This window comes from Chroicocephalus ridibundus, chromosome 5 (assembly GCF_963924245.1).
Source record: "Chroicocephalus ridibundus chromosome 5, bChrRid1.1, whole genome shotgun sequence".
Classification (NCBI taxonomy): domain Eukaryota; kingdom Metazoa; phylum Chordata; class Aves; order Charadriiformes; family Laridae; genus Chroicocephalus; species Chroicocephalus ridibundus.
In genome coordinates, this window is record NC_086288.1 from 34269026 (window position 1) to 34290493 (window position 21468).

Consider the following 21468-nt stretch of genomic DNA (forward strand, 5'->3'; position numbering starts at 1 on the left):
ACTTAGGAAGTCTATCAAAAAAGAGCTTCCCCTTCCTGTGATCTGACATAACATTTCGTGGTTGCTGTTATTTTTACTATGGAACAGCTTAAATCTATTTTGGTTGGGCACTAAGCGATGGCTACAGTACAAAAGACAACATTTGTTTCTGTGAAGTAACGTGGCCGTGCTGCAGCTTCAGGGCTCTGAGGGCAGCCTGCTCACGCTGGGCTCGTGCCAGCGCAGCGTCAGGGCCCCTTGGCAGTCCTGTTCAGCTCTCTCGAGCCCTGTCCGCTCGACAGAGGGTCTCTGGCCCTCCCCACCGTGCTCTGGGGCTCAGCGCTCTGTTTAAAAAAGGTAGCAATAAGCCCTTTGCTTGGAGAGCAGTTAACTCTTTCAGCGGCTTGGAGGTGTAGTGAGTGGCAGTGGTGATAAATTTTAGCACCCCCTCCACACTCTCCATCTATGAATTCTCAGAAGAGGCATAGGGAAGATGGTGTGTCACTGTCACCAAAGCAGGGAGACAACTGCATGTGCAGTGGGAGTTTGTGCAGGAACCAGTCATGCCTCTAGCTTCACAGGTCTCTTTAATACACAGAATTCCTTTCACTGTACCCTGTTATGGGCCAGGACTGAGCCATCCCAGGCTTGAAAATGCACTGCTGGAATCATGGCCTGCTGAGCACCTTGAGCTCTTGGTGTCAGGAATATATAATTCAAGCTTTTGAATTTTACTGTTGGGTGTTACTTTTTTTCCAAGTCAGATTCTTCTTTGTTAAAGCTGGATCTGTGGAGCTTTGAGCTTGTATTTTAATATAGCTGACTGCTAGCTTCAGCTGACTTCTGACTTGTTTCCGAACATCCCACGCCTTCTTTCACATTGAGATGGGAGTGAAGACAGACAACTGGGACATTGGGAAGAGATACCATGGCTTGCTGGCTACAATATCCCACAGATCTGCTGAGCAAGAATTTATTTCTTACTTTTTTTTTTTTTTCCCAAGCTTCTGGTGGACAGTTATGCAGAAACATTCAGTGTGTGAAAATGGAGGTGATGCGGGCCTCACTCTGGAACTTCAGTCAGCTCCAGGTACTTTTGCCCAGCTCTGTGGCAGTGCTAAAAGCCTATGTGGGGACTGAAGCTCCCGCGTGCTTTGTCCTTGCTAACAGGTCCAGTCAGATCTGTGTACCTGAACCTGTGCTGTTGGGTTTTTTGTGCAGGGAGTCTTGCTCGCGCTGGTGAAGCAGAAGCCTGTGATCTAGCCTTGGTGACATTTTCATGACAACTTTAGTAAGTGAGAAGTTTGTAATTTCTTAGAGGAACATGCGTGTGCCCAGTGGGAGTCCACAGACTCTGTGGTGATCATCATTACTGGATTTTGGCAAGGTCTTAACCAATGCTTGTGTGGGCAAATAATTCAGCTCAGCAAGCGGCTGCTGTGGTCAGCTTGGAGCTTTCCTAGGGTAAGATGCTGAAATAAACGATCAAGAGTTGAGTCTTGTGCGTGTCTTCTCTCAAACAGTTTATTTGTGCGTCAAAGGCTCAGACAAAGTAAAGACTTCTTTGGATAAAGAGAAGTTGGGAACCTTCCTTTGGAATCAGGGCAGCGGGGGGGGAAGTACCTTTCTCTGTCTTCATTTGTAACAGAAAGCTACCATGAAGCTTTTGAAGCTGCCTGTTATTTTTAACTTGTTCATTGTCCTTCTTTGAAATAAATCACATCTTTCTTCTACAGCAAAAGAGAGCCTAACACGTTATGTACATACATACGTGTTTTGAGTGCCTGCAGTGAAGCTAAAAACAGCGTTATGAAAATGTTGCCAAACAAGGCAAGACCATGCTCAAGTTAGGGATTCACACAGGGATCTCATTTAAAAAAAAATCAAAAAAAAAAAATCAAACCATTGGGCTGAAGAGGGTGTGATGAGAGGGGATGCTTGATGATTTGGGGAGTCACATTACATCTGTGACTTGGATTTCTGGCACAGCACTTTGCAGGTGCTAAAAAAAAAAAATGCACTTCCCGTTAAAAGCTGGCAGTTGCAAGCATGGCTGAGTGTCTTGGGCCAGGCGAAGCTGAGCAGCGTGGCCGTTCACTTGCTGGGTGGCTGCTCCTGCTCCTGAATGGCAGGGTGGATGGTGGCAGTGTGGCCCTTGTAAGGGAGGTTGGGCAGCTTGAGTGCAGTTCTTGCCCGACCTCTAGTTCATTGCCGGTCTGGCATGACAAGCTGTCGTGGTTTATGGCACACCCATGGCCAGGCTCCAGGTCAGAGGCTTGTCACTCTTGCTTGTGTTTCCTGAAGCATTTAACAGCAGTATTCCCCTGAAACAGCACTTCTGGTTGAAAGCCATGTTGCAAAACAGCCTCTGCTCTATAGCTGCTGCGTCATGCAAGCCTCGTGCTTGATTCTTCTTATCTGGGATATACTACGTGTGCCCAGCCCCATCTGAGCCTTGCAGGTGAATATTGAGCTTGAGAGCTGCTCAAAGTTGTGGCTGTGCTAGAGATGGCATTTTTGCCACTTGCTCTGTTCTGCTTTATCCCCAGTTGCATAATGTAGCATGATTTGGATAATCCGGTCATCATTACAAAAGGATTTAAAACTCTTTTCTAATCAGAAGTCATTTTTAATAAAGCTTTGCCTTGCTTGGAGAACTGTTCTCTTGGCTTGTGTGTTTAAGAAAAATGCAGGAAGACGAGGGGGGTGGGAGGGAACCAGATCACGGGGAAGGGACACAAGTGCCTCTGGTTCCCAGGCGGCTGCTGGTGAAGTTGAGAGCTGTGGGACAGATTTCCACTAGCACCAAGCATGCAGAATCCTTACGTGTGCAAATAGGAGTAGCCAGTATGTCTGTGCTTTGTCTGAATTTTTCCCTCGCAGAGCAAACTTTCAGTGGTGGTGGAGCGAAGGAAAGGCTCTTTCCAGTCCAGTCTGGCTCATGCTCCCCCTTTAAACTCTCTATACTCAAAACTCTGGTGGTCCTCCAGGGCCTCCTGCATCTCAGAACAAACTGCAATCCTGGACAAAGCGCAGCAGAGGAAGGGATGCTCTTTGCTTCTCTTGTAATGGCCTTCTGTGTGAGTTTGTGTGTGATTGACCTTATTTCTTCGGTTGTTGTTGTACCATTGTATTGTGGAAAGTGCACTGTCTGAAACAACGTGCGATCTCTGATTAGCTCTGAAATGTGCCGTCTTCTCCTGTATGCTAGCGTTTTGCCCACTTTCCTGGCAGAAGCCATCTCTTGAGCTGCCACATCTGCTTCATCTCCCCTCAGAGAAAGCCTGGTTGGGGCCTGAACTCCAGCACTGAATGGCATTTCAGAGCAAGCATCCTGCTGATTCCTGCGTTTCCAGTACCAATAGTCCTCGTTCTTGGAGTTTCTTGACCATATGCTTAAGATCTCCCTGAGTCTCTCCTCTTTGATCAGTACAAGTAAATGCCTGGGAAGTTTTAAGGTTGCGTCCTCCCAAGGCAGATCCCTCTGAGGGGATCGGTGCTGGGCAGAGGAGAGCCAGCCAGCTTGCAGTTCAGGTGGGTTGGTGAAACATCTGAAGGAGAGGGGGCCAGTGCTGTGTTACAATGACACTGGTGAGTACATACCTGAGAGTCATCCCTTTGGTGGAAGGCTGCCTGGAGAAAACCAGGAAGTAAAACAGGTTTGCAGCACAAATAGTTAGGGGGCCAGGAAGGAGCTCAGCTCCGTCCCAGAGCTCCCGTGGTGGAGCAGGCAGCTCCTGGGAAGGTGCAGAGGGGTAGAGGAGGTGACGGAGGAGTGAAATGTTCTCCTGGCAATGCTGCTGCCTTCCTGGGAGGCTGATGAGTTCTTTACAGCCCTCAGGGCTCCTTCCTGTTTCAGTAGCGAACATGACTGCCTTAGAAGCGATTTTTAAACAGAGAAGACGGATGCTGCAGTTTATTTTTGGGCACTGAGAACCCCAGACCAGATGGCATTTAGCAGGCAATGAACTCTGCAGGAGTTAAGTAGCAAAGCTATTGTTTCTGAACTCGCATGACTTACCATTTTGGAAAGTGTTGCAGTGGCAAAATAAAAAGTAGTAAGAATTGGTTTCAGCAGAGGTAGTTAAACAATCTATAATCTTAAGTCCATAAATAAGCACTTTGCCAGGGGGGAAAGGTGTTTGTAAGCAAAAGCTAGTCATTACTTTGATTTACAGCCATTAGTTGTCACCTGTTTGGATATTAGGGAATGAGAGGGTTCAGAGAAGAATGGGTAAGTGATTGGAAATGCTGAGGAATCACCACAAAAAAAATATATAAAAGATTGGTTCTCATCCCCTCTGAAAAAGGGGACAAGTTAGAAAAAAATTTTGTAAAGCTATTAATAGTAAAAGGACAGACAGAGCTTTGTTCTTGACTGTTGAACAATGCAAAGCCAGCAGCTCAGTGAGGCTTCAAAGATGGCAATTTTGGTAATAACAAAAATACTTTAAACCAAGCGAATGGAGAAGATTTGAAACAGTACTCCACCTCTGTTGACATTGGGAAACTCAGGCTCTGAGCTCTGTGGAGTGCTGCTTGGTCACAGCCATGTGCACCAGCAATGCTTTTATAGAAAACGCCAGCCTTACCTGTGAGACCAAGAGGAGAGTTGGCCACTGGTCTCAGTGCTCTGCTCCTCTGATTTCAGCCACATAACTTCACACAAATCTACATCACACTCTGACTCACAAGGACGGAACGCTTGACCTAAGGATGTAGTCATGAAGCTTCAGTAAAGGGAAAAAACATATGCAGAGAAGCAAGTTAGATCTGATGCCCTTGTAATTAAGGAAATTTCTGTGATTCTGCAGGTTCCTACTCAGCTAAAGCCATACCTGTGGTCAGCATGTAGTGTGGTGTTAGTTATTAACTAGCAGGAAGCAGGTAGCTTTGTAGGAAAAGCACCGAGGAGGCATTTTGCTCCAATTAAGCACAAGCCTAGAATAAATTTTGTGATGTGCATGCATAGGTCAAATTCCACAGTAAAGTGGCTTCAGTAGAAAGTCATGTTAATAGATTAAAATAGGGATCAGTTCAAGTTGGTTCAATTAACAGTTAAAACACTTACTTGATTTAACATTTGAGCCTGAGTGGGACTTAGCAGTGTTTAGACTTTGCTCCTTATACCAGTTGATGATGAAGAGGGGGGAAAAAATAATTTGTTCCTTTGGTTAAGTGGGCTCTGTGGTTGTCCTGCTGAACAGGGAGGGTTTCAGAGTGACCCAAATAGCTTTACAGAGGAGTATTGCACACGCATCTCACCTTAAATGATCTGGAAGAGAATACTTACCACACAGGTTTGAAAATACAGCTCCCTCTAGTTTGCTGAATGCACTGAAGCCTTGGAATGGCCCTAGGGCAACAGCAACTCATGGAGCCAAATTACTTTTACCCAGGAAGGAGTTTATTTAATCTCAGGGAAAACTGTTGGGCAGCACATGTACACACACGTCTTGCATGTGTGTTTTGGTTTGGTTTTTTTCTTGGCTTGTGAAGGGCAGGCAAATTGGAGAAAAACAAACAAAGGATTGTTGTGTTAGAATGTAAAAGGCTACTACAAGGGAAACTGCAGGTCTTTCGCTCCCCAGCTGGACTTTACTGAAAGCTTGTTCCAGAAGAGGGACTGCGTAACCAGGATCCTACCTTCAGCTGCAGCATGCATGGACATCTTGTGGGGAAGAAGCAAGCCACCTTGTCCCAGGTGTTCTCTCAGCCTTTGTCTGTCCTCAGCACAGGGATCTGTCTCTTTAGTAATGTTTAAAGACACTGGTCTGGTCTCTTTGTGAACCCTCGTGAGCTTCTTGAATCTACAGTGTGTTGCAGCAGGGAGTTCTGCAGCTCGGGTCAGGTGCTGGACCGCTTCCTTTGGTTTTCTTTGCACCTCTCAGTGCATGCATAGAAACTTCTTCGTTCTTGTGTTGGAGCAGGCAGAAAAACGATCAGCCAGTTCTGGGTGCAATGTCGTAGCCAAACTATTGTGAGGAAAAATGTCTTTCAGTCTTGCCTAATTCTCTAAATTTAGCAGAGGGGCAGGCTGAGACTTGGCCTTGCCTCACTGCTTGTGTAAGGCTGGAAGTCCATGGGAATGAGTTTTGTAAGACCCCCTCCAGGGGTTGGCTTTTCATGTGCCAGCTGTTAACGTGTTGTGACCCAAACACCGAAATCCAGAGCTAGCAGGATGCTGACTAGTCCTGGCAACTCCCTGCAGACCTTGGTGAATCCTGCCTGTTAACTTTGCTTATCACAGTAATGGCTTTGAGAGCTCTTTTAAACTCTTTGTTTTTCCTTTAGTGGCACCTGCAGCACACTAATTGTCTGGATGAAAGAAGGCTCAGTATTTCTTCTGTGATGGGGTTGTAATAGCTTTGGAATTACTGTTTGGAAAGGTGGGCTCAGGGCTGGTGGGAATTGTTGCCATTTGGACTGGCTGCAGCTGGTGGTGTCTAGCGTTTGGGTGGATGCTCTGCATGCAGTCGTACCTTGCTGTTTCTGGGTGAGAGCAGACAGGTCAGGGATGGCTGCAGCTTTCTCTCCAGCTGGTGCTTTGCCTTGGCAGATACAGCTGAAGGCTGGAATTAAAAATAACCAAAAGGTAGATTCTGGGCTTGGTTACTCAGTGACAGGCCTGTTTCTATTCTGGGATGTAGATAATTCGCACTGAGCTCATTATACCATGGCTCTCCCTTAAAATGCCTTGAAAATGCCTTGACAGTCAATTTCGTTCCAGCTAATAAGGTCCTAAAATGTTAATGAAGCAAATCAATTTTTCATGGCTTTGTATTGCGGTCGTCTTAAAGTGCTGTGTTGCAGCCTGCCAATTCGAGGAGCTTTTTGGTATTAGAAGGGCAGCAAAATATTCAGCAATTTGGAGGATGCTTTGTTTTGTATTTAAGGTTTTCCCAGTGCCCCCTCCCATTTTGCAGAGCCTTTATGCTGTGCTGTTTGCTTGTCCCCTTTGGTCGCTTCCTTTCTCCAGTGTCTGCTCTGGTCACTCATGGGCAGAGGTGGCTTGCTCCCACCTTCCCCGTTGCACAGGTAGAAGAAGGATGGAGTGCCCAACAGAACAGGTAGAGATGAAGCTGAACACGGGAGGCTACTCATGCTGAAATACTATTTGAAATAGGTGGATTCTGGTGGGACAGAGTGGTGAAATGGCATCATGTTTACTCCCCACTCCCCCGTGTTTCTGGGGGGGCGGGCATTGACGTCAAAAGTCACAGCCTTCTCTCCTCATGACAAGGAGACACCTTTTGCTGAGGTGTCGGTGCTACCTGGTATAAATGCTCTCTGTGCTCAGTATTTCGTGAGTTGTGGAAGGAGAGATGTTGCATGCGTCGTGTAGCCATGCTGCTGGTGGATCAATTACCCACACTGGTTTAGGAATAAGTTAGATGTCAACGATCCTTCATTTCTCCAAGCTGCTTATTTCAAACTGTCAGAAGGAGACAGAAGGGCTCAAACCTTTATGAGTGCTCCTGGAGTTATTTTGATGGAGCTGTTTTGATGACTTCCTACTGCTCTCTCCATTCTGGTTTGTGAGTATGGAGATAGGAAGTACCAAATTGTGTGGTTTGGGGAATGTGTGGGGTTTTTTGATTTGCTTTCAATTGAATTCCAGCTCTAACTATAATTAACTTCTATGTGCCTGAGAAAAAGATAATTAACTAATGTTTTGGGACAAACATAGAGTTTTCCAAATTTTATACTTGGAAACCACGTACTGCCACACTGGTAGGGGATGATCTCAAATAACTCATGTTGGGGAAATTAGTGGATGAGATGTAAATTGGCATTTTGAATAATTACCCTTCTGTAGCTGCTGAGTCGAGTATCCAAAATGCTTTCCACTCAAGTTCTTCACCCAAAGGTATACTCGGTCCAGTGCCAAAGGCTTCCCCGGAGCTTTTGCAACCACTGAGGTGTGTCAATGTCCTCTTCTTCTATGACAGTGAGGGGTTAAGTCTCTAGCTTGTGACCTCTCCCCTTCCCTGAGTGGCTAAAATTAGAGGTAGCGATTGCCAGGTCCAGCATCTGTCTCCCTGTGTCTCCTGGGTAGGCCTTGCAGAACACCTTACCCTTTGGCACAGCCTCAGGCTTCCCGCCAGAGTGATTAGCCTGGTGGCTCCTTGGGTAGGAGGTAAAGGAGGTGAAGTGCAGAGTGATCTCAGCTGTGGTGAGGAAAGCTGCTTGGACCTGAGCTGAGCAGGGTGCAGCATCTGCAACGGGTCTGGGGTTCCTTGCCTGGGGAATGGCAGCTCTAGGTCCTGAAGCTTGACCTAGACCCGTCAGCTCCAAGCTGAAAAACACTCCTGCCTGTTTCCAGAGATCCATCACAGAGGTTGTTTCATGTTTCTGTCATCTGGCATGAATTAAGAGCCTTGGGAAAACATTTTCTGGTGCAGCCAGCTGGGGGAAATATTCAAGGTGAGCCATATACATGTCCACAGCCAGAGCTGTGAGGCCTAGAGATGAGGTGCTGGCTCGAGAGGTAGCTGGTGCTGTGAATACAAGAGCTGGAAAGGTCTCTTGTGCTTGGGTCAGCCAGCAGTCCAAGGCTGAGCCTGTCGGCTGGCAGTTGTGATGCTCCAGAGTGGAGCTGAGCACCCACAGAAGACTGCTCTGTGTTCAAGTAAGATGTCACTGCTGACATTTTTGTTCTTGAACCCTTCAAAGGAGAAATGGCAAATTGCCATTAGTTCCTTTTGCATATTTTGGAAAGCTCTAACCCGCTTCCTTGCTCTCCTCGTCCTTTCTCTGTGCTCTCAGTTTCTGGTCTTGGGGACTTATCTCTGCAGGTTGATCCTTTGCCTTGCAACCAGCCGTCTTTCCCACTGCACATTTCCAGAGCAAGCTTTGGTTTTTGTTTTCAAGCCTTCCCTTTCTTTTTTAACTGTATTTAATCCCAGGCTGATTTGTTCCTGAGCATGTGCTGTACCTGATGGGTGGCTCTGTTCACCAGCCTGCTGTTGTGATCGGTGCTTACCAACAGAATTTTCTTCTCTGTTGCTTTTTTCCACAGTGGTCTCTCCCACTGGGGCACTTTGACAGGCTGGGATTTTTGTTGGGTTTTTTTGATTGTTAGGTTTAAGATCCTTTAGCTGGGACTGCAATGTGAGGCTCATGAAACTTTGTCTTCATACTGTGGATTTCACCCTGCTCTGCTCCCTTTTGTGATGTTTCTGCTTCTTTATTTTTGTTGTGTTTGCAGCCAGAAGAATAACCTCCAGTGAGAAGAAAATGAAGTTCTAACTTGGAGCTCTCTATTCAACACTTTGCTCCAAGCAGGCTGAGTAGATAAGGTTGCTCAGGGCTCCAGAAATAAATCAAGGAACGTGCAGAATTCTAACTTTCCGGGAAGTATCTTTGTGCGTGACATGCAGGTCGTGCTGTGAGGAGCATATTAAAAATTCATACCAATACAGAGCAGTATTTTCTGTGCGCAGTCCTTTGAGAACAAGCTTGTGCATCATGCACAGAAACATTTGCAGGAAGCAACTAATTCGTTTAATCTAAGCAGAGAGTGGTGAAGACAAGATTTAAATGGTGTAGAAGCAGGCTTGGTGTGAGACACCATCTCCTTCCCCCTCCTTCTGCCAAGACTGCTGGCAGATTTCTCATCTACCGTAGAGCTGGCTGCAAAGTCCCAGCGCATGAGGACATTGGCTGTGCTTACAGCAGAGGGGGAAATCTGTGCACGTGGCTATTCAATTCGTCCTGCCTCCGTGACAGGTTTGATCTAATTGTGTACGTGCTCCAGCTGTTCAACCTCAAAGCAACTAACAGACAGGCAGAGAAGCTATAGCTTCTCCAACCCCAGTCTCTTCACAGTTGTATGGATGAAAGGGGCTAGGACTGCATGCAAAGCAGAGGGGTGTCCTGGGACCTGGGGCTCTTTTGTGAGCCCTGTTTTTTGACTGCTGTTGGAAACCAAGCATGGGACGTGCTTTTGGTATGCAGGCAATGTTGAAGTGTTTTATTTTCTACTTTTCTGAAGGCCTGACTGCTGGGTGCTGTGCTGAGAGATGTCACAAGCAAGGATTAGTCAAAGGAGTCTTGACAGAGAAGAGTTGAGGCTGAGATGTAAAGTCTGTCTCCTGCCAAACCCACTTGCAGTGGTTGGTGCCTGAAGGCTTTCAGCAAGGAGGAAGAGTGAGAAGGGGTAGGAGAGCAAATGGGTGGTGGAGCTGTGGAAAACAGTGGGTATGTGGTTGGAGCAGCTGCGGGGCATGGGGTGGAGTGAGTGGGTCAGTGTTGAGGCAGGGCAGGATGTAGGAACAGCTTGATTTTGGTTGCCTCATGCCCCTGTCATGAAGCATGAGCAATGTATCTTCAAGGTCCCAAGCAGACTGAAGAGAGAGAAGCAGCACAACAAAGCCAGGTCCAGGGCCCTGCTCATCCACTGCTTCCTGGTTGTCCCAATAGAGGCCAGATCCTGACATGAAAATGAGAAACACTATCAGGCTGACAGCGTGCAAATTATTCTCCTGGGAGCTGAGAGAAAGAAGATGGCACGGCAGGTCGGAGCAGAGTCTCTCACCCCGGGCCCTTGCTGCAGATTGTTGACATGTGAACAGGGAACCTTGTGCCACTTAGCAGAGCCATGGTAGTGGGAACTGTGTGAAGGCAAACGGTCCGGGTGGGATTTTCCTCCTGGCGTGCAAAACCCTTCTCTCTGTTAGGCAGCCAAGTAGAATTACAGTTGGCCTTGTCTGGCTGCCAGCATGGAGTAACCGAACACGCCTGCAAGTGCTCGCTTTTCTTGCTGTCAGCCTCCCTCCTAACTCTCTGATTTGTCATGGGTATCTGGCATTTCACGGGTATTTTCTTTTAAAGGCCAGTGAAGTGTGCTTTGCAGCATGCATGGGTCTGATCACTGGCATGAACTTCGAGGGAGGCATCCTTCCCCAAATCACAGTAAATCAAGGACAGCAGGAATAACGTGCCTAACTCTGTACTTGACCAAAAAGTGTACACCAAGGCTTTTCTGTGTTCCTGGGCAAATATGGCAGTAGAAATGTCTTCCTCGTGCACTGAGAGGGGATACATGGTTGAGCTCTGTCTGGCACATGCAGTTATCCTCAGGGGGTGCAGGGGTTGCCCTGGCCCGGGAACCCAACACAAGTGGCTCTAAGTTGACTGTGCCTGTGTCTGTTCTGGGATAAAACAGTGGCAGCGAAGAACATCTTGCTGACATAGAAATACCTGCTTCAGGTGAGCTGGCTTATGCACAGAGGGAGGAAACAGGCCCTCTGGTAGAGTTTTGGGCATGGCTGAAGGCTTGTTTCTACATTTGCCTGTGACCGCCCGTGTGTAGCAGGTTTCTTTTAAATGGTGCGAGCAGCATAACTCACTCAGCCCATCTGCCTGGGGGAGTTTACAAAGCACCTTTTGCTGCAACCATCACCGACCATGGTAGTTCCACAACAGGGTCTCGGTTTGTGTCTCAGCCTTAGCTTGCCGTACAGTACATTTTAACCCAGTTGCAGAGACCTGTTTCTGTGCCAAAAAGCCAGGAGGGTGGCCATGGGAAAGGAGCAACTCCTCTGCACCATTTGTGCTCTTGTAACTGGAGAGGCAGCAAAAGAACATCTTCTAAAGCATCTGCTGTCTGTTTGCAGGTGCTTTCAGCCAGGCTTAGTGGGAACCTCTCTGCTATCACCTGAACTGGGACTTAGATGCATCTAAAAATCAGGCCTTAGTTAGCAAGTACCCAGCATTAAACTGCCTTTGGAAATAGGGCTCGTGCTCCTAATTTAGCTGAATAATCTTAGTGATGCAGGTTTGTCTCCTGGAAGATGGGATTGTTTTTCAAAAACTCAGCTGTGTTCATCTTTAGCCTTAAGACAAAGTGGTCAGAGTTTTGGTTAAAACCTTAGTGGCTTCTGTGGAAGTTAACATCAAAACCAAGGCCACGTCAAGACTAGGATAGGCTTTGTGGTTTGTGTGTATGCTATCGCAGGGCAACCTTTCAGAGGGGGCAGGCAGAACTGAGGTTTCCAGTAAAATTTGTGACATGCTCATGAAAGAATGTGCAATCAAAATACAGACTAGCTAGTCTGTACACAGGGGCAGAACAAGTGCTGCAGACATGGGCTGCTCCAGCTACATTTATACTTAACAGTTAAACCAAGCAAGCACCACTGCACGCCAGGCACTTAGCTTTTTCATTTGTATGAGTGCAATACTTCTTTTGATTTCCTTTTTCCCACTGTGACACAGGCCTGAAGACTTTTGTTTCTAATCTCCTGTAGTTTGAATAATTTCCGAATTAGAATAGTGAGGTTTCTGAAACCTCCAAGAGATTCTGGTCCTGTAGAGTTGCATCCAAGCACTGTCTCAATACTATTTTGTTACAACTCTGAAGGTTGCGTATTGCAGTAGGATTTGCACTGGCTTTTATTTAACAATGATATGAAGTGTGATTTAGATGGTTATGCCTGGTTTAGTACTGTGGTGAGTTTGTGCAGCAAAGATGAGCCGTTTGAAAAGACAAGGGGACGAGAATGCTATGGTGGGAAGGCAGTGGGACATCCCTTAGCTTGGAGGGGGAGGAATAGGAAGGATGCACGGGTGACCTGCTGCCCACTTGGTATGTGATGTATCTCATGGAGTAACTGTGAGAAAAGTTTTTCTTCTGGGGAGCAGCGTGTATGCCAGCAGGAAATGGACGTGGGGCTGGAGAAGGTGTGGATGGGGCTGGGGACAGAGTGAGCTTTTTCCCAAAGGTAAAGCCATAAAGAAAAGGAGGGTTGACTGAAGAGCTGTGGGAAGGGGTTTGCTTGCAAATCAGGCATCTATTTTACCCGGCAGCAATCTACTCTGCTTGAGAAATCACCGTCTAAGGATTCCTGAAGTGGGGAGAGGGACATGGGAATGAAGGCTCAAGCGGACAGACCAGTCTTATTGCACTCCTCTGGTTTAAGATCTAATGGATATTAGCCCTGCCTTTAAAGCACTTAATGATGCACTGATTCTGTGACTCATCTTTCAGAGCTGGTGTTTTCAGTACTCTTAGCAATACTGCAGTTTGGAAGTCAACCTGGGGTTGGAAACCTGGGAATCACGGGGACATAGAGCCCTGTGGCGTACGTGCTTGATGGGATGCAATGCTGCTTTCAATGTGTGACAGCTCACGTAATTGAGGACGCTGCCTTGCAGATTTAACTTTGAATTGCAAATACCGTCACGATTCTTCTGTTTTGGGAGACGTGTCAGCGTGGCTTAAAAGCTGCTCTGCCACTTCAGGTTTGAGTGTGGGTGGTGAGACAAGGGTAGATATTCAAACCAAATGTGAATTCAGATTGCAGACCGTGGGGGCAAACTGGAATTACTGGCCCCGGAGGTGGGGTATCTCTCAAGAGGAACTGTGTGCGTGCGTGTTGCCTGCCAAGCCCTCCCCTCCGCTTTCACGATACTGAATGATGTGTTCTTGCTCTGGAAAAACCAAGGGGTTTGGAACTGCTTTTTCTTGAAAGCAAGAAGAGAAACAGTGTGAGGAGGAGAGAAGGGAAGTGGCATTTGGGTGGCTTCAGGCATGATGGGGCTGCCTGTTGTGCCATTGCTGTGCAGGCTGTGCAGTATTTCTTCAAAGTGTGATTTCTTTTCTGGTTTTCTGGGGCTGCCTGGCAATAACAGCAAGACACAGGGAGACATTTTTCTGATGTTCTTTGTTTAACAGCAGAGGAATTTATTGCAAGTGCATTTCAAATTAGGGGAGTCCAAGGACCATCTGTCTTGAGTGTTTTATTGGAAGTGGGGACAGCTCACAGTGGCTGCTTGATGGATGGGTGCAGAGAGTTCTGTGTGGACCTGTGCCTGCAGCCTGCTTACAGCTGGCCTGCCTCTGCAAAGGAAGTCACTGATGCAGCTGGCACAAGCCAGTTGTGGCCTGGTGCTTCTGCCTCGGATAGGGACTGTGCGGCACCAGTGTGGGCATGCTCCGCAGAAGAATTGAGCCCTTGCTGGGCATGGATGCTGCCATCCCATATGCCTTTGAGAGCAGACCCTACCTGCCGGACTAGTATCAAGAGGTGCTTCTGGTGCTATTGGGCATCTAAGCTGTGGCTGGACTATGCTGAGAAGATGGCATGTCAGTGGCTGGGGAATCTGCCCTGCTGGGGCCAGTCATGTGTGGAGTGGAGCCAGGAGGAAACCTGAGTTGCTCTGACCGAGCTGCTGGGGAAGCATTCCTCGGAGCTGGACACATCTCAGCACCCGGCTTTCCCCTCTTCCTGTGCTGACCCGTGCCTCGCCCTGGACTACATGCTGCAAGGGTGCCAGCGGTGGGGAGCTGCCAACTTGGCACTTGAAGAGTGGAGCTGACGCAGCTCATTTAGCAGAGGGATACCATGCGGTGTGAGAGCCCCCGGCTGCTACTGAATACAGAGCTGGTATTGCCTCCATTTGGGAAGAGCTGATGGCTGGGAGCTGGGATCTGCGATCTGCATGCTCAGCAGAGTATAGTGTGGCCCAGAGCCCTTGCAGTACACCGCAGCGGTCCCACAGCAGCTGTGGCAAGCACGCCCAGGGAAAGGGGCATTAGGGAATCCTCTCGAGTATTTTTACACGATTCTAAATATTATTCTGGCAGCTAGGAGAGGCACCCTGCAGCCGGCCAGCCATTGCAGAGCAGTGGGGTCTCTCCAGCTCAGAAATCACAGTACTGCAGCAATGGCTGGACAGCTGCAATGGGCAGGGTTGTTCAGGGACAGAACAGGAGATACCATACAGGTTCAGAAAAGGTCCAGCACGCTTGTGTGTGGCTGGTTTGAGGTCCTCCCTAGAATTTCTTAGAGGAGAAATACTGAAGTGATGCAAAAATAGGGTCTGTGTCAGTGCTTTCAAACCATCTTCTTTCTGGTTCATACCAAAGAAGATGGTCTCGGCAGGGTCCTTGTAGCATCCTTCTGCTTGAACTGAAAGACAGCTGCTTTTTGCGTAGCTTTGTGGGTGCGGATGGCTGTAGTATGCAGATGTGAATTATAAGGCTTATTATTATCTGTAGCTTGCTCTGTCTACCAATTTCCTGCTGATGTTACAGGTCAGCTTCTTCCCTTTCATGGAGATTGAAAGTAAACTTCTGGATCCCATCTGTACCCAAAGCCTAATTAAAACACCTACTCCTAAAACCTCCATCTCATTAGGCTCCATCTAGATGCTATGAATCCCTAAGGAGCTCTCAAATCTGTGTGCAGTCATTCAAAGCAGAGACAGGAAAGATGGCAGATGTTACATTTGTGTGGAGCAGCATGTCTCCAAGCTGTAATCACCAGGACATTCACCATAGTTACACAGATGAGACCTGCTTGGGTTGCAGGACCAGTAAGCCCTCTTACAGTGCTCACTTGCATCGGTCATGGATGTTTACTTGGTGAAGGGCAGGGGAAGGGCTTGCTAAAAGCAAAAATTGCAAAAACTGCCTTGCCAATGCTTAACTGTTTTCATCGTTTTCCTTTATTCACAGGAGAACTGCTGAGTCAGCCAAGACCAGAGGGACTGACGGAGATCATCTGTCCCAAGAATGGCAGCGAGCGAGTTAATGTTGCCTTGGTTTACCCCCCCACTCCTACTGTGATCAGCCCTTGTTCCAAGTGAGACCTGAAAGCAAACCCCCATTCCCCTGTCAGTAGACACCAGAAAACCTACATAAAACGTGCCTCCACTAAATCTTTTTTATGGAAGGTAGCAGCCTCACAGCCTGGGGACTGTTCTAGTTATTTGTGGATGTAGACAGCCCGCTCAAAAGATAAGAGGTACAGTAAAATGGGTTGAGGTGTTCCCTGAGCTGTGTTGTGTCAGATGCAAGACACACATAGTGGGCAGGAAGATCAGGAGATAATACGATCGTGGGCAGGTTTAGGTAGAATGGGACCTTAGGAGGTCTCTGTCCACTCCCTGCTGCAAGCAGGGCCACCCTCACAGCCGGGTCAGGTTGCTTGGAACCTTGTATAGGCGAGGGTTCATGACTGCCAAGGATGGAGATGCCACCACATCTCTGGACTCTAGAGTTACACTGTTCTCCTGGGGCAGAACTTTTTTCCTTTTGTCCCATCAGAGTCTCCCTCAGTACAGCTTTGCTTTCATTGCCATGAAGGTGCGCTGCTGGCTTTTGTTAAACGTGTTCTCCACCAGATCCCAAGCCATCTGGACCCCAGACTGTGGTGGTGCATGGAGTTGTCCAGTTCTAGGTGTAGGGCTATGCACTTGCCCTTGTTGATTTTCACAGCACTGTTGTTGGCACAGTCCTCCAACTTGGTGAGGTCCCTCTGAACAGAAGCCCTGTCCTCCTGAGTATCAGTAGCCTATATGTTCTTCACAGAGCGGGGATGTGCTTGGAAAACAGAACTGTGTTGCAGTGGGAACAAATGTGGAACAACATTCACAAAAACAGCTAGTGCCTTGGCTTTTTGATGCACAGTTTTTCTCGCAGAACAGAAATGCAGATGTGGCCTGCTCTCCTTGGAGTAGCACAAAGGAATTTGGCAGGGAGCTTAGAGGAGCAAGCAGAGTGTCTTGCTGGTAGCTGCTGCTGTGCTGCATTTGAATGCCTATTGCTTTCACTTGCGTATCTGAAAGTAGCTTTGGATGCTGTTCTCTCTATTCGGTACCCTGCCACCCCAAAATACGCCCATCTGCTGGAGAATAGCTTTGGTGATATGTGGCTGTTGAGCTGTGTGTGTAAGTGAAGTCTCCACCTGGGGCAGGAAATAAGGTAGCTGCCCTGACGCTGAGACACAGGTCACCACTGTCTATTCATTTGGTCCTCCTGTGTGTGTACTTGGCACAGCACATTTCTAACCTGAGGTTTCAATTTTTGTTGTACTGTGCTGTCAGGCTATGCCTGTGCACTTGTTCTCCTGGCAGGAAACTTCTGTTCTCAAAAAGGCCTATGTTACTTTTAAAGACCTCACCTTCCCTATTTAGAAGCCTAGATAAAATTGTGTGTCTTAGGTTATTCATCACAAGCACTATGAACCCTGCTGCTCTTGCTACATTGTTTTTTTTCTTTATCCTTTCCTCTTCCAGATAAATCGTCAGTACTGGTGCCAAAGGTTTTCCACCGGGCAAAACATGGCTGATGCTCTGCAGTGCTCCCATCTCTCCAGTTGCGGAGTTGCATGCTGATGGGGATCAATGGGACTTTGGACTCTGAAACGCTGTGGGGCGGCGGCAGCTCCCAGGTGGGGGCCTCGTGGCTGGAGTGGATGCAGTCACCTGGAGGTTGGGGACGACAACGAAGCATGAAGCAAAACAATTGCTGCAGATGACAGGGCCGCTGGCCAGAGGGAAAGCACTGGGGATAGGATTCTGTGGACCCATTGGTTGTGTGTTGAAAACCCATTTGGATCTCATGATGAATGTAAAAATGTTCTTGGTACCATTTAATTCAGACCTGCTTGGAGGAAAGTCTCTTGAAATGAGCTGTAGCGGGATTCCCTGGATTTGTTCCTGGACAAGTGAGTTTTGTGGCAGTTGGCCAAGGCTTTGTCGGGGAGGGGGTTGATGCTGTGAAGCCTTTAAAATTGCTCCACTGCAAAACAGCTGGCTGTGTCCCACACAGCAGGCTTGGGCGGTGGCTGGCAGAGTGGTGGGAGAAGCAGGGAAAGGCTGGGAAATGTTTCCTGCGTTGTGTGTTTACTTACGCTGTGCCATGAAGCGGTAAGGATGTGTTGTAATTACGCAGGGATGGAAAAAAGGCAGTCAGTGTGCACCCAGCAACTGCCAGCTCTTCTTTACTGCTATCTCCAACAGCTCATGGTCTGCCACATCTGGATGCTCTGGAGTTACAGAATCACAGAAAGATATGGGTTGGAAGGGACCTCTGGAAATCATCTAGTCCAGCCCCCCTGACAGAGCAGAGTTGCCATTGTGGTACTCTCCATACATTGTGGCCACTAGAGCAGTAGAAATCTAGATCTGGGTCCTCCTCCTAGCAAGGCCACCCAGGCATGTTTGTGCAGAGATCTAGTGAAGCAGTGTGTGGCTGTGTTGTACAAACTGGCCCTGATCCCCTTGGGCTGACCCTGACAGCCGTGCTTCGTGAGCAGCCATTCTCCCTGGGCCAGATGTGGGAAAGGGCAGGCTGAGCACTGCCACTACAGTGCTGGTTTCTCTCCCTACTAGGTGGTTTTGAGGACTTCTAAGATGTTGCTGTCAGTTTGTGCCCTACAGCTGAGCCCTAATAGTGGGGCTGTATGAATCCTGCTCCATGGAAATATTTGATTTAGTGTAAATCAAAAAGAGGCAGGCATTTCCAGAGCCAGGATCCCTTAATCAGATGATGGTGGAAGTCTGAGAGAAGAGGGACTTAAAATGTTTGTGTTAATGTACAGCTCTTAACCCTTTGGGCTGTGATGGCAGACCTGGGATGAGTGATACTGGTCGGCAAGCAGTCACCACCAGGATGCAGGCTGGCCAGGCCTGCAACCAGTGCAAGACAGTGACATGCATCCAGCTGGGACCTGCTGCTGTTGCACAGGTGACGTTCCCCTGGCTTCTGTTTCTTCAAATACCAGCCTTGTGTGCAGGGCTGCAAATATCCCCATTGGCAGGAACTTGACACTGGGAAAAGCAGGGCAGAATCCACTCTAGCAGGAGATTATGGACGCCAGGTGGAAGAAATCAAGCCATTGTGCCTCACTTCAGGGGGCAAAAGCTGCCAAATAAAAGCTGGCAACTCAGTCAGCTTCGCATCTCTTCAGGGTATTATTCCAGCTGGGGAGAGAGCTTGGGCTTAGATTTCATGTGCCACCTCTGGCAATGGGCGTTTGAACCTTTCTTATGTCAGTGGGAAGCATTAATTGACGGTGCTTATGTATCGCTGTTGATAAATTGGGGACTAGAAATTGCCTGTGGTGCTGCAGGGAGTGGAAGGGAGGTGAGATCTTTGAATGTCAGGAATAGTGCTGGAAAACTCCCTTGTCCTGAGTCTTGCTGCCCGTGAGACATGAAGGGCCCTGGTATATCAGAATTTATGTTAGAGCATTCCCTACTGTCACCTCCTGTGCTGGGCAGCCTTCTCTTCCTCTCTTTGCTGCTACTCACCTCTCTCTTTCCATTCTCCATAGGAAGAAACTAGCGATTTGTTGCTGTGACGTTGCGTGGAAACCACATTGTAAAGAAACCACAAACTGGAATCCTTTTCCAGCCGGAGGCCTGTTTCCCAGTGCGCCCATCTGGTCTGGGATGCGTGAGCATTGAAGGAGTGAGAGGACAGAGCAGACGTCTTAACAGCCTGCTCCTTGGGACCACAGCCCTCCTGCCGGGGCATGCCACCTCCGTGGGAGCACGGCATTACCTGGCTTTTGCAGGCACTCGGTCTGCTGTGCGCACTGAAGCCGTAATGCCGGGAGTGTGGCAGTATGGAGATCAGTCTAGTTGGGTCTATTTAATACGAAATGGTGATCGCTCATCCGCCCACTGTTTAGTAACTGGTGTAACTGTGTTTTCATCTGTATTTTTGTAATATGCAAAAGCCATTTAATTTTCTATGCAGTTCAAAAAGTGTCTCCCCTTTGCAACTGCCAGGTGGGAGATCTGTGCAGGAGAACCAAGCCAAGTGGCTGATAGTGCTTTTGATTTTGCTGTCACTCTCTTTTAAGGATGCATCCTGGAATCCTCTGCACAGTGTTCCTTTGCTGAGCTCCTGCCTCTTAGACCCCACTTAACATCCCTGAGCCCCAGGGATGAGGGCCCCATGTTTTTGAAGGACCTGTTATTTTTCATGAGTCAAGCCACAAGGAAAGAGGGCTTAGAAGGCAATGCCTTAAGAGCAGAGATACCTGAGTTCAGAGCATGTGTTATACTCCTGTTCTTGTCCCTGCTTGGAGAGTTACTGAACTGTTAGAAATGGCTAAGGCCTCTGTGAAGCACCGTGCAGCCTTTGCTGAAAGTGTATTATGAAGAGGGCAGAAGGGACTGGGGCATCAATTGTCTCTCCCTGGAGCTGACAGTGAATTTAACCCCTTTGGAATAGGAGGAGAATCTCCTGGTACTAGATGACTACTTAAGTCGAGAGGACTGCGCTGGTTTTGCATATTGGTTTGCAGACCCTTTGCTTGTTGACCAGTTGATTTCCTACTGAAACTGGTGCAGACAGGTTTGGAAGCAGAGCTGGCGAGTTGCTTTGCACTGCAGGACTTTCAGCAGCTGGAACATGTCTTGGAGTACCTTGTGTTATGCTCTGAAGCAAAACCTGGGATTCAAACCTGCATCCGTCCAATTGAAACTCCCAGGATAGCAGCTTTGCCTTCTGCTGGATCTGTGTAACCTGTGAGAAATTGCGTGTTCCTAAGCAGCACACAAATCTGTTGAGGTAGAGTGAGAGGGAGCCCAAAGGGTGATGCTGCACATCTAGCTCATCTTAGGGTTTGCAGGGGATACTTGGATGCTTCTGGCAGCTGTAGAGCGTCCTGGGTGATGGGACATCTCTGCTTTAACTGTACTAAAGGCAAAAAGGTCAGAGAAATTATTGTTTCTAAGCTGACACAAAGCCAGGATGCATTTGACTAGTCTCCTTTCATGGCAATGCTGTTCTTTCTGCATTCTCTCTCTGCTCTGAGCTTGGGAGATTCAGCTTTAAACTTAAACAGAGACCAGATTGAGATTTAACCTGCGTTGTGGTCTCTCAAATCAGATGGAAGAGACTGGGGGCTGCAGAAACACGGGTCATCTCCCTTGCAGCATCCCCCATGCGACAGTTCTACAGTGGCTGTGAAAACTCAATAGTGTGTGTGGGTGCTGCTTTTCCAGGAACCCAAGATGCGCTTGGCTGTGCTGTAGCACCAGAGCTTACATGGGATCCCTGTTCTCTTCCCCTTTGTACCTCTGAGGTGGTTAAAGTTTGTCAGAGCAGTAGGGGCTCTTCACTGTGAGGAGACAGGTATGGTTGTGTTAAAGGGAACTGCAAATGGTATTTAGGAGCTCACTAAGTGAGGTGAAAACCCACCGGCTCACTCTTGCGGAGCCAGATCCTGGAGCTCAGCTCCTCCCGTGCCCTTTGGATGGGATCTTGGGCTGGCGTCCTTGGAACAGCAGTGCGGGGAGGTGGAGGTGCTGCACTGCAGTAAGCACAAGAAGAGGCAAGCAAGTGGGCCTCAGTGTAGCACTCATCACGCGCTTCATGGCTCAGTTCATGGACTGTAATTGCAGGTATTCATATAATCTACATCACTGGGCAGGACTCTGCGCACACACACATGCATGCCCAGACGTACACGCACCACACCCACACTTGCCTACACATCCTCGCCAAAACAACTGAAAATAAAAGTGATCTCAATCTCAAGGAGGGGCCTGGCTGTTTGATTTGGTTTTCCTCTTCCAGTGCCTTCTTCAGCCCTGCTGCTGTAAGCGTCTGCGCCTAATTGTAGGTATGGGGTTTTCTGAATCCAGGAGCCAGAACTTTTAGGACCACTGTTAGCAAATGACTCACAAAATCATCAAGAGTTTTGGCATTCAGTGGATCTGAGCATGGACCCCCTCCTG

At 48.1% G+C, this 21468-nt stretch overlaps 1 protein-coding gene across 6 annotated transcripts in view; it reads left to right on the forward strand.

Moving 5' to 3' along the window:
• MFHAS1 (multifunctional ROCO family signaling regulator 1) overlaps nt 1-21268 on the forward strand; it is a 35409-nt gene extending 14141 nt beyond the window's left edge. The window contains exons 2-4 of one of the 6 annotated variants that reach the window (XR_010071413.1): nt 15446-15572; nt 17008-18460; nt 19050-21268. Coding sequence is in view for 1 of the 6 variants with exons in the window: in XM_063337246.1 (XP_063193316.1) it covers nt 15446-15572; nt 17008-17011 (131 nt within the window). In the remaining 5 variants the exon portion in view is untranslated. Of the gene's footprint in view, nt 1-15445; nt 15735-17007 lie in introns of those variants that run through there. The other 5 variants (XR_010071412.1, XR_010071411.1, XR_010071410.1 and 2 more) reach the window with 5 other exon arrangements.
• The last annotated feature ends 200 nt before the right edge of the window (nt 21269-21468 follow it).